This window comes from Maniola hyperantus, chromosome 13, assembly GCF_902806685.2.
Source record: "Maniola hyperantus chromosome 13, iAphHyp1.2, whole genome shotgun sequence".
Classification (NCBI taxonomy): domain Eukaryota; kingdom Metazoa; phylum Arthropoda; class Insecta; order Lepidoptera; family Nymphalidae; genus Maniola; species Maniola hyperantus.
The window spans coordinates 14,879,181-14,893,118 of NC_048548.1; the positions used below are offsets into that span (position 1 = coordinate 14,879,181).

A 13,938-nucleotide genomic window follows, 5' to 3' on the forward strand; every position below is an offset into this window, starting at 1 on the left:
TTAATTTCGCTAAATTATAATTTTTTATTTACAATTTTGGACAAATCGCGTGGAAGACGAACGAACCGAAACTACGTCTCGACTAGTATAAATTGGTCGTTTTGACGAAACGCAACATACTCACATCCTACACTTTGGAGGTGGCAAAAGCTCCTTTCACCAAAACTCCTAACATTTACACCATAAGCTTACATGCTAAAACTGCCACGACCGTATAAAATTCAAAAACGTTTTTCTTACGAACTTTGTAAATTGAGACAACTTTTAAAAGTTACTAATAAAACATCAAAGATACAAATAGCAAAATGGTAACGTTTAACATTTTAAAATTTTATACCTTTTAAAAACCTTTAAATCGAATTCGTACAAATACAAATATTAAACATATTAAAGGGGATGAAGAAGATATTGTAGCAAGTATTAAAATTATTTTTCATAAAACATCTGCGATTATAGAAAAGTGGGTACAAATACTACAACGACACCATCAAACATTATCGAATAAGAATTAAAATTCCAAACCACCAGCCAGCAAAATGTGAGTGTTTCGTAATCTGCCCGCTGTACAAGTGCTAACAAAAGTGCCAACCAAACAACACTTGTTTGGTTGGCATCGCATTCACAAACTCTAAAATGTTCACTAAACACCAAACTCTAGTGTCAAAAGTAACACCCGTGATTCAGACAAGTCTAATCCGACTCATGTATGCCAGACTCGTTGTCTTCGTCCTTCGCGTCGAGTCTTGTCTTGAGGTCGTCGATGAGCGCGGCGGGGGGCGCCACGATCTGGCACACGACGTCTCGCCCGTCCAGCACGACTTGGGTACGGGTGGCCCCCACGCCAGCCACGCCGCCGCCCAGGCCCCCCGCGTCGGCGGCGTTGCGGCCCCGCCACTCCGCGATCTTGCCCTCGATGTCCAGAGTGCTGCGTTTGGAGCCGCTGCGTATCGCGTGAGTGTCAAAATCGCGCATGCCCCTAACTTTTTTTGCCCCTACAAACGCGCGCCTTTATCGGAACGAATCGCTTTGGGAAAGCCGAAACACACGAGAGGAGAAAAACTCCATCGCACCCGTATTAGAGTGGGTAATTCAAACTCGCCTTTTGATTTCGGGTTTTACTTTTCTAAAGCAGTTTCCTTAGTCAGAATTTAACGAGCTTTTAAGAAGATTTTTGTCTATTTTGTAAGCTAAGAGCTAATTCTATTAAGGGCTGTTTAAAACTACATCTTAATTCGATGCATTTTGGCATGCGCGATTTCGATCATGTTTTCTACTTTGTCGAAGACTCGACAATACTCGAGCCCGCAAGACAACTAAGTTTAGACGATCATTAATACACTTCTATTTCCTAACCAAAAGAACAAAAAAGAACCAACTAAAAATTATAAATCAACTAAACATAATTGAACAGTCTGTTATCGGATACCCTCGTGCGGGACTCACAATCCACATGCCATGCTTTCTCCCATACACATGCTTACTTATATCTATTCATATAAAGGTGCTGATAAACCAACATTCACTTGAACAAAACATTGAGCATTAGCCGTTTTTAAATTTGACGACCAAGGAATATAGAGCCTTAAAGCAAATTTGTTGAGAATTTAGAGCGATTACGCACTCGTCGGATCATAAGCTACCATAGAAATAGTTCTATGATTACTTTGGAACGTATTTTGACGGACTCGGATCGGATGAGTGCGTAACCACCCTTGAGGTATTCTTTTCCTAGTTTGTCAACATTGAAATTGCGAATGCTCAATGTTTTGTTACAAGTGAATGCTCAGTTTTTCAGCATCTTAACAATAAAATATAACAGTTATCATAACACATTAAACACGATTAGTTTTGCGCTGTACCTTCTACAGAATCCCTAAAGATTACGGCTGAAGAATTTGTGGAAAGTTATGAAACCTCTCCTGGACACCCATGCAAAAAGAATATGTTACACTCGGCCTTGAAAAATCAGAACAACTCGCATTAAATTAGATGAATCGATCAAATGACTCTATTGAATTGGAATTGTTTTTGTACTGCATATTTTATATTCAGAGCCATGTTTTTAAAAACACAAGCCTGTTCTCACATGTGAAAATCAGATTTGCAAGAATTGCTTGGTATATACATTTTTAGTTGCGTTTCTTCCGTCGAATTGCAACGTTGACAATACTATGGATCACTTGGCAGAGACGTTCAAATAAATAGTCACTTTTGTTACGACGCAATAAAGCCCAATTTAGCTCGCATAGCGCTATGGTCTTAAATTTAATAAACGCTACTCTTTTTTTTTTTTTAATTCAGATACAAGTTAGCCCTTGCATGCAATCTCACCTGATGGTAAGTGATGATGCAGTCTAAGATGATAGCGGGCTAACCTGGAAGGGGTATGGCAGTTTTTACTAAACCCATACCCCTTTGGTTTCTACACGGCATCGTACCGGAACGCTAAATCGCTTGGCGGTACGGCTTTGCCAGTAGGGTGGTTTGGTAGTAGTTTCTGCTATTTATATCTTTCTTTTTCTCATAAGAGATAGTCCGAGCCTGCCTGCTCATCTCAGTATAATCTGCTTTCCGAATCGGTGGTCTCGACTCGTTACAAGTATCAGAATAGGCTTGTGATTTTGAAAACAAAGGCTAATTTTGAAATAAGAGTTTCTAAAAACTTTAGAGTTTCGGAGCTGGAATGTTCAGCAAGGCCGAACGCACAGCGAAGCGGGAGGCGAGCATGCGCGGAGCGGGAGAGGCGGCGGAAGGGGTAAAGGCACTTACTTGGCGAGGGGTACGTTATCGCGGTCCGCGTACGCGTCATACAAATACTCGCTGCAACAGACAACACACGCGTTAGCGAACCGGACCGACTTCCGACCCTCATTCGCTATGACGTTCACACTTGCGCCCAAGTGAAAGAGCTCTGTGCACTTAGCACGAGCTTGCAGATAAAGGTCCAACCCCCAACAATGTTGAAACTGATGCCATATGTAGGCATTTGGGGTACATTTTATTCCGTAATATGGCGACCAAGTCAAAATCTTAGTGTTTTGACTTTTGGTACACTTTTAAAATTGGGAAAGAACGTGTATAAAATGTACCAGAACAATGTTCGCGCTCGATTTTGATTTGATCACCATACTATGAAATAAATTCGCATCATCCACTGCGCATGTACAACGTCAGAGCTCTTCTGTAAAATGGATATCTGTGACGTCACAAAGTTTTTGTATTTAAACCTGTCAGATTAGACGTCACAAAATTCACTTTGCGTGTTACTCATGTCATAGAGAATCAGGGTCTTGAACTCATACCAACTCTTATAACTTTTTTTAGTTTGACTAAGAAGTACAATAATATCGTTTCGTTACAACTGTCATGTTAAATAAATGAACGCGAGCAGCAATCTATAGAAACTGAATTGAAATCCATTTTTTTTACCTTAACCCCCGTTGTACCGCCAATCTAAAGCGATTCAGAGTATATTATCCCCATGTTGAGAAATTGTCCCAACAATTTTCAGAATTCCATTAATATATTATTTAGATTTTTCTTCACTTTATAAGATTAAGAGAAATGAATCTTTGAGTTCGTTAGTTGGCAAGGTGTCGCAACGTCACAAACAAAAGGATACTGGTTCAGCATTTATTACATTTGATGATGAGGCATATCAGAAATATTTCTGTGGTTGCGATGGCACATTAATAAACGATATTATCTGCTAACTAGAGCTACATTTAGTTAAAACTGCTGTATGCATAAATCTATGTTTATTGAAGTATTATTATAAACGGTGAGTACTTAAATGAAAGGTAACACGAGGAAAACGTTACTTATTACAATAACAAGTATAAATTGTACAGATATAAGCTAGGTAGGTAATATTTGTGGGCTGTGGCGCGTCGGGGACTAACTATTCAGTGAAACACCTTACTTCGACATGGCCGACTGCACAAGGGCACTGAAATGTAAACTGTTAGGATGTTGATGTTCCATGAATCAAATCAAAATACCAAAAACTATCAAACGGAAATTACCTCTATCTAATATATTGGTGCTTTTTGTACAAACTATTACTAGTCCAATTTATAAATGCATGGAATAAAGTGACTAGGGCCATCATTTATCTAATAGAGATTTGGATATTTTATTCATTGGAACATGAAATCAATATAAAACTTGGGAATACCATTACGGTTATGCAAAGCGACCGTTTTACCGCACTAATGTTAGGACCCTGAGATCAGGACTTGCCAATTTATTTCATGCTATTATAAGTCAGACTGGATTTTCGCAGTACATTGCGCGCTACGTTGGAGCTCAACGGGGAGGTGTGTGTTCGATGAGTCGACCGCAAGCAATGTATGACTATGGACTAGCGAGCTACATACAAGCCCGTACTACGGTTCGGGCCTACGCACAACAACGAACGACCAACACTCAACACTTGGCTCATTGGAATGCATGCATTATAATATGTTCGGAGGCAAGCGGGATCGCCACACAGTATAACTGACATTCAGATATTTATATAGATGCTTCATTCGTACAATTCAGTAAACAATCGATCTTCAAAACGAGCAGAAGGATGCTCCTGTTCAGTCACGATAATACAAAAAATATTATGTCAAACTGTAAAACAAATCTTGAAAAACTGTCAAAAGGGGCGGTTAATAGAATAAAAGAAATAAATGGATGCACTAAATCAAAGATATATCAGAGACGTATTGAGTTTGAAAACTAGGCCATTAAAGGTACACGGTACGCAAGGTTCGGTTGTACACGAATTCTAAACTAAATTAAATTAACGGGTCTCAAAGTAGTGCAATACTTTTCTTGGTAGTCAATTATGAAAGGATCTCACTAGCTTAAGACTTCCCACAATTGGTTTAAGAGATTTTGTACAACCAAATTAGCAACGTTATTATTCGCTCTATGACATTGAAACTGTAACACTCGTACAGTTGTTGCACTTCACAAGTGCACGTGTCTCATGCTTGTCGTATCGTTGCATGCAAATGTGTGCGTTTGTGAGCGCTTGCTCGCGTCTGATTGGTCCGACAGGCACGCACACGTACCCACAAGTAAAGTTCACGCGCGCTCGTGAATTGCAACAACTTTATTAGTATTCAATCTTGACAAACCCTGTAAACAGATGTGTCAACATTGGCTATCGTAAAATGACTTTTTGGCGTAGCTGATTACAATGCCGTAAATTCTTATTTATACCTACCAGCTTAAACTCAAACGTCCCTGGATTGATCGGAATATGAAAGTGCAGTTAAAAAGTAAAGGGTATCGCATCAACTTCGTGGGACAATTAGTACACACAAAAATGTATTAAAAAAGAAAACATAACACGAATGACAACGTTAGGTATTAGATTCCAATGAGCCAATGGGAGGGATGATGGGGTCAAGTCAACGTAGTATGGTGGTGCAAGCCGCTATGGGTCGAAGAGCACACGTCCGAGCCTCACCAGTGGACACCGCCACCACCGAACCGATCACTTGACTTATGCCTTCATCCACTAATCAATTCTCTCTATAAAATATATCTTTTATAAAATCGTTTTTTAAAAATGGCATTGTTCCTGTTTATATAAACCCTAATTGAACACGGAGCTAGATCATTTTGGCTTCATCCACTAATCAATGATTTGGCGTATATTTTGAAAGCCACAATTTGTTAGGAATTTATAATCTGGCTATAACTCGTAACTATTTTTTTAACGTTCCAAATATACACGGGGAGTTGCCAGAAAGTGCGATATGGCATCACAGACATTATGATTATGATCAAAAGGGGGATTTTGTCAAATACTTTAGCATAAACAAATGGGTTTCAATGGCATTGGTGGTTTACATTTTGCGTTGTCCGTTGAAATCCACAACAAGAATATTATAGTTGAATTTGTTTAAAATCCCGTGCGTGTTTTTAAACCGTTTTATCTTTTATAAGATAGGCTTGCGCTTGACAACAATTATGCCTTAAGAAAGGCAATGATGAGGTCTAGATTGGAGCGTAGGTACTTGCCTAGATGATGCCAATACGTGGCAAGAAACATAGATGTTGGCAGGGCGTTCCAAACATTAGCGGTTGGTATCAGAAACGTTGAAAAACGTTTGGTGCGATGTAGATTGAATATCGATCACATAAGAATGCCAACGCTTACGGTCCCCGCTGTTCTACCGTAAGCGTTGAAGGACGAAGATATATTAATATTAATATTTATTTATTTGACAAAACGATAACACTAGACAAAAAGCCGAGACTGGTGTTGGCAGTTTGCAGCCCAAATAGACCGTAGTCAAATAGACAAAGTATTTTCGATTTAATATAGTGTTTTCTCTCAAACAACGGGCAAATGGCCAAAAAAGAAGAATGAGGAGAATGTTAGTAAATACAGAAGGCATAATCAGGGATCGCTGGGGCGGTGGCGGCGTGGTTACCCGAGGGGGCGCCGCGTCACCTGGCGCCGCGCCGCCACAGCGCCTCGCACTCGCTGCGAGAACAACACTCCGTCAGACACACCCACTCTCACCCTACACCCATCTAAACTCACCCTACTTCACCCACCTAATCTCATTTTGAAGGCAGAACCTACGCGAACGATTTGCTACTTCCTACAGTTTTTCCAATCGGCACCCGTAACGCGCGCAAAACAAGTAGTGCAATCTGACCACACGGCGAATCACTGGCACGGCGCAAGACCGTGGCGTGTGGAAGTCTCTACAAGAGAGCAGTGGACGTCTATCGGTTGATGATGATGATGATGATGATATACAAAAACATATCTAAGTCGGGTTCGTGTATTTAATGCTTAGTCTATGAGCTGCGCAAACCGTCATGTTAAACTTCAGATGGGACCACTTGTTTTGCGATTACTGTAGACGTTCCTTAGTGCGTATGAACGCAACGCATATATGTTACGTACGTTACACGCAGTGCGTTTGTACGCACCAAACAATACCATATTGCAATAATATACGAATTTGAATTTTTATCTTGACACACGGCGCGTTGCGTTCAATCGCACCCCAGAATCCCTCTTTAGACATTCGAATCCATTTGTGAAATCAAACATAATAGTTCGATGTATAAACTTATAGAGGTGCCAAAGGTGTGAAATAATTTTTGAAATATAAAAGTCACAAAATCAGTCATAGAGAATCCGGACATATTATTATCCAACTTATATTAACTAAAAATTTGCAAATATTTGTTTACTGCGAACTGTGAACTGCTAAAAAACTCGGCAGTTGTTCTTTGCGAAAAATATATTTTTAGCTGTCCAAAATTTTTTTTTTATTTGTCTGATCACGAAAGAAAAGTAAATTCTCATAATCCATTTTTTGGTTGAAAAAAAATATTCTAATTTCAACGAAATTTTAATCATTAACAAATCCATTTTTAAGCCAGGCGTATTTAAGATTTTAATAATTCTAAATTCAGTTTAACGACCCATATTTCCGAAACAATTTGAAGTACTTAGTATCACTATAAGAATATTAATATTAAAATGGCGGTGAATTAAAACAAAGTAAAACTAATTTTGAAAGAACTAATAGAAAATCTAAATCTATCGGAATAACATTCTAAATACCTTTCCCTAAAAATCCCCTATTGTTATGTAAAAATAAACTATAATTAATTTATATTTTCTTTATGTTTCGACGATTGTATATAGTATTTAGTCCATGGATTGCATTTCAAAATGGACACCCCGTATCAATACTTGTAACTAATTACTATATTTGTTTGCTACTATTCTACACATTAGTGCGTAGAGGTGTCCTTTGGCTCTTCAACCACACAGGGGCTCGAACGTTCTATGAATCGTAACCGTTTTGTGGGTATAGGGTCGATTATGATTAAAATTTGTGGTACGATGGAGCGGGATATCGTTGTAACATGCCCGTACACCTAGCGTGACCGTCAAGACAAAATGCATTGATGAAATAGAACACGTACGAATTAATCAGTTTTCTCGATTCAATGCCCACAATATTCGAGAAACATCCGTGACGTTGTTATGCTAGGCTTGCAGCTCTAGCACTAAACTTTGTCGGAAACCAATAATAATTTATAATCACATTTTTTCCAAAGGCACATTTTTTTAACATGCACTTTTGGCAAGAGTATCAAAGTTCAACCAATTTTTTTAAAGGATATTAGCCATGTTACTCATGACTAATATTCTCCTTTACTCTCCAACTAAGCGTAAAGCTTATGCTAGAGGTACGACAATAGTGCAAGGGGTGGAGTTCGAACCGCCGACCTTTCGGAATCCAGTCCTTTAACCGTTGAGCTATTGAGGCGCTTTATTCAAGTTTTGTGCTAGGTTTCATTTTTGTATGTTTTTTTGTTCTCAATTCAATTTCAATAAAATCTGTGACATATCATACGACAGCTGTCTGGTCTGGGCCATATTGTTGAGATTTCCCACTCTCTCGAACACAAAATCTGTCCCGACCATACAAACTAGAAGTAAACTGGGTGCTCTGACAAATGATATAGAATCGAGGCGCGATTCCGTCCATTCACTACGGGATGAGGGGTGCACAACAAACCCAAAGGCAAGATAACATTGACCAGGCAGTCATAACCAAGGGGCGGTAAACAGACTCAAATCATACAAAACAATTCAGAAATTAACTTCAACTTAAAGTAACATTTAAATTAACAAACGGATCGTCTGCAGAATTGTTACAAATGCTAACTTTCTCAACTCGTGTGTAGTTCGTACAAAATGACTCCTCACGCGAACTTTACGTGTCAACTGTCATGTCAAAAGTACAGTCCACCTTTAAAATAAGGACTAAAATTGTACTTTTGACATGACAGTTGACACATAAAGATAAAAGGCGCGTGAGAACTCAATACTTCTCCTTTTATGCCAGACAATATTTTAGTGTTCTTGTAGAAGGGAGTTGTTTGAGGGATTCACGTGACTGCAAGTGACGTTCCACAAATTGTGATCTCGATACTTACGTAACATAAACATAAAATGGATTTTGTCTACATGATTTGATTATGTTTTTTGCATTATTGATTTGTTTTGCAAAACTGCAGACGATTCCAAAAGAACGATAACAATGGTATATGGATGACATCTTACATCTAACTGATTACACGCGGCAATCGCTGTTGTCGTGTGTCGTGATCGAACACCATTTTATTTCATAAAAATTGTAAACTGCGCAGACTTTGACAATATAATATACCTAATGTACTAAAAGGAACATTGTTATTTTGTTTTTGAAAATCTAACCAACACTCAAAATCTGCCCAATTTGTTGTAAAAAAATAACATTTGAAAGGCGTAAAATTTACTGTACCTTATTTCTGTTAATTCTACTCCTTATTCTTTTCGTAAACAAGCACTTAATCACATCTGGTACAATAAATTTAAACGCCAATAATGATTCATGTATGTGTTTTACTTGTGAAAAATATTCTTAACGCCCAATCCCTTGATCAATCACCAAAGCCCTTGATTTGTTCAAGGGCTTTGGTGACGAGCCCTTATAATAATAATACATTTGTATCATTAGTTATCTGAGCTTCAACGCAGACCAGTGAAGTGGCGAGCGAGTGGTGGCCGTACCTACCATCAACAATCGAAACCTATCTTTACCAAATACTATGCTAACTTCAGCCTTATTAATCAAAAACCAAAATATAAAAAGCCAAATCAAAGTATCTTGAAGTTCAAGTCGCTTCAGTCACTTCACTAGTGTGCGATAAAATACTGTCTCGCGTCTCGTGTGTCGTGGGCGTTAAGGGTGTGTCAAGAATTTGTAGTAAGTGTGTTATGGGTGTGTCATGAGTGTGTAGTGAGTGTATAGTGAGTGTGTCATGAGTGTGTAGTGAGTGTATAGTGGGTGTGTTATGAGTGTGTAGTGGGCGTGTCATAGGTGCGTAGTGAATGTGTCATGAGTGTGTTATGAGTGTGTCGTGGGTGTGTCACGGGTGTGTCGCGGTGTAGTCAGTGAACTGCAAGAGTACGTACGCCTCGACCAGCGGTCCGGGGTAGGGGTCGGGGTGGCGGTAGAGGCGCGCCAGCTTCTGCGCCACGATGAGGAGCGGCAGGAACAGCACCACGCACCACGACACCGCTATCCAAAAGCCGTTCTGGAAAACATCAGGTACACAATTTAAAAAATTGTACATGAACGTAAAATGAATACATTACCAAAAGATCTATAGTCGATTTAATATTATATTTCAATAATAAATAATCGATTTGTATTTTAATAGGTTATTGAATGGGTAGCATTTGTGGGTGGGGAGAAAATAATCGATTAAAATACAATTAAGTATTTTATAATAATTTGATTATCGGCTGCAAGGCTTTTTGCCCACAAATGACTCAGGACGCTATGGTTTTTTTAGAGTGTCGTTTTGGAGAATTTTTGGGGTGCTGATTACGAAAATGATATCCATTATCAAATCAAAAAAGGCGGACATGTTAGCAGCGTTCGTGAGGTGTAATGACATCTCACGGGTTTTCTTCAGTACAAAGCGTAATAAGCAAGTACTCACCGCCGGCATGAGCACCGCGCGGCACGCCGAGTCGCGCGTGGCGTTGTACGCGTTGGAGAGCGGCGCGCACAGCCCCACGTCGTTGTTGGCCGCGCGCACCACCAGCTCCAGGTACTCCTGCAGCCGCGCGCCCATCGCCTCCGCGAACTCGCGCGTCAGCTGCACACTGTACTCACCGCCGGCATGAGCACCGCGCGGCACGCCGAGTCGCGCGTGGCGTTGTACGCGTTGGAGAGCGGCGCGCACAGCCCCACGTCGTTGTTGGCCGCGCGCACCACCAGCTCCAGGTACTCCTGCAGCCGCGCGCCCATCGCCTCCGCGAACTCGCGCGTCAGCTGCACACTGTACTCACCGCCGGCATGAGCACCGCGCGGCACGCCGAGTCGCGCGTGGCGTTGTACGCGTTGGAGAGCGGCGCGCACAGCCCCACGTCGTTGTTGGCCGCGCGCACCACCAGCTCCAGGTACTCCTGCAGCCGCGCGCCCATCGCCTCCGCGAACTCGCGCGTCAGCTGCACACTGTACTCACCGCCGGCATGAGCACCGCGCGGCACGCCGAGTCGCGCGTGGCGTTGTACGCGTTGGAGAGCGGCGCGCACAGCCCCACGTCGTTGTTGGCCGCGCGCACCACCAGCTCCAGGTACTCCTGCAGCCGCGCGCCCATCGCCTCCGCGAACTCGCGCGTCAGCTGCACACTGTACTCACCGCCGGCATGAGCACCGCGCGGCACGCCGAGTCGCGCGTGGCGTTGTACGCGTTGGAGAGCGGCGCGCACAGCCCCACGTCGTTGTTGGCCGCGCGCACCACCAGCTCCAGGTACTCCTGCAGCCGCGCGCCCATCGCCTCCGCGAACTCGCGCGTCAGCTGCACACTGTACTCACCGCCGGCATGAGCACCGCGCGGCACGCCGAGTCGCGCGTGGCGTTGTACGCGTTGGAGAGCGGCGCGCACAGCCCCACGTCGTTGTTGGCCGCGCGCACCACCAGCTCCAGGTACTCCTGCAGCCGCGCGCCCATCGCCTCCGCGAACTCGCGCGTCAGCTGCACACTGTACTCACCGCCGGCATGAGCACCGCGCGGCGCGCCGAGTCGCGCGTGGCGTTGTACGCGTTGGAGAGCGGCGCGCACAGCCCCACGTCGTTGTTGGCCGCGCGCACCACCAGCTCCAGGTACTCCTGCAGCCGCGCGCCCATCGCCTCCGCGAACTCGCGCGTCAGCTGCACACAACACAACAGGGCTGTTTTAAACTAACATAACCTATCAAAAATTTACAAAAAAATATTCGATTGATAAGTGCAATAAACTCTCCTCCTCCTAGCTCCTTATTCTAATCAACATGGGTTTCGCACAAATCTACAACCTCTAACTTAGTTAGTTATATTTCGGACATCGCTGAGATTGTCGATGCTACTGGTGAGGTACATGCAATTTACACTGATTTTCGAAAAGCATTCGACATGGTGAACCATAACATTTTGTTATTAAAAATTGAGTTTTTGGGAATTCATGGCTCATTGTTACGTGTGAATCTTACTTAAGAAATCGGTCGCAACTTGTTGCTGTTAATGGTTTTAAGTCTTATGAGATAAAAATAACATCGGGTGTACCTCAAGGATCACATCTAGGTCCCACGTTCTTTTTAATTTTTATAAATGATTTTTGGCACTCAAGTTAAATTCTAAATTCAAAATGTTTGCAGACGATATGAAAATTTACAAAACTATTAACAGCCAAGCTGACGTGATAACACTACAAAATGATATTGATGCTGTTCACTCTTGGTGCACCAATAATGGTATGTCCTTAAATATTGAAAAGTGTTTCCACATTAAATTCACCAGAAGAAAAAATCCGTTAGACTGTGTCTATAACGAGGTTATTCTTAAGGAAGTTTACAGTATGAGAGACCTTGGTGTAATTGTAGACTCCGCTTGAAGTTTTCGTCCACATATCGAGCAAATAACATCGAAAGCATCAAAGATATCTGGACTAGTCTTCAGACAAATGAAAATATTCAAGGATCCCAGTTTATCTATTCTTGTTTTCAATAAGCATCCTTGAATATTGCAGCACTGTATGGAATCCAGGGTATCAAGTTCATTCCGATAGAATAGAACGAATTCAAAAACGGTTTCTATACCATCTGTCATACAAGGACATCAAATGTAACAAATTGTTTTCGTATGAATCTCGCCTCTCTCACTATAAAATGAAATCGCTAAAGGATCGTAGAAAGATTGCGGATGTCATTTTTCTGGCAAAGCTAACGAAGGGTCTCATTGATGCGCCTGAATTACTGCTCGTGACTGTAGCCGCTTACACAATCGTAAGACTTTCTGTTCGCCTCGAGCCAACACCAATCTCGGACATCATAGTCCGCTATATAGAATGCAATTCCTTGCAAATTGTCATAGAGATGTTATAGATATCTTCTGTGACAGTATACCCACAATAAAAAATTAATTAAGTACCTTGGTAAGTTAGTAAGTTAGGAAATCTGTAAATTGTTAGTTGTAAGTTAACTTTTTTTCTTTTTGCTTGTCAAGTAGCTATTTGTATAAGTTTTGTTCTTGTTTAGTTTGTTTTGATAAGTGTGTTTGTTGCGCTGTAGTTATTGTACCACCTAATCGCGCATGCCACGTCCACATCTAGTAGACACAATTAACAACTAATATTTCTGTATATCTATTAACTTGTTATCATACTATAATTATTGTAGTCAGTTTTGTGGACTTAAAAAAATTGTATTGAAAATTTGTATATCAAGTTTCCCGGCGAAAACACTCCGCTGTCATGACGTCACACGGATTGGCAAACAATAGCATTTTCCTAGTGAAATACATTACAACTACAATCCATATGACGTCACAGTCAGAATTCATCATGGCGGCTACAGCTTCGTGCGTTTCGAATATTTGTGAAACAGATAAAAAAGTGAAATCTTTAACACGAAATTATAAAATTCATTATATAATTTTCTAAACTGAAATTAACTTTTCGATTGTTTATTGCTAATACTATATTGTTTATATATCTTTAGATTTCTCACGCTTGGTGTAAAATACCCTTATAATTGGCTAACAACCACTGTACCGATGTTATAAACACGAAAGTATATTCGCTGTGGCGGATAAATCACGCCGCAACGGACCAACGGATCAACCTGATCTTTTGCATGGATATGGGTAAAGACCTGGAGAGTGACATAGACTACTTTTCGGTCCGGAAAATGACAGAGATTCTAGTTTCACATAACACTTACGTTCTGCACCAGGTCGGGGCCCTGCGTGTTGAGGAACAGCTCGACCTCGGTGGTGTCGCGGATGCGGTAGTTGATGGCCTCCTTCAGTGACGACTGGTTGAAGCGCAGCACGTCCCGCAGCTCCGACGCAGTTGCCTGCAGT

At 41.5% G+C, this 13,938-nt stretch overlaps 1 protein-coding gene across 1 annotated transcript in view; it reads right to left on the minus strand.

The window, feature by feature from the left end:
* Positions 1-13,938, minus strand: part of LOC117987922 (prominin-like protein) — a 108,806-nt gene that overhangs the window by 14,061 nt on the left and 80,807 nt on the right. The window contains 5 exon segments of the mRNA XM_069502629.1: positions 2,770-2,820; positions 10,004-10,125; positions 11,417-11,583; positions 11,586-11,751; positions 13,797-13,931. Coding sequence (XP_069358730.1) covers positions 2,770-2,820; positions 10,004-10,125; positions 11,417-11,583; positions 11,586-11,751; positions 13,797-13,931 — 641 coding nt within the window.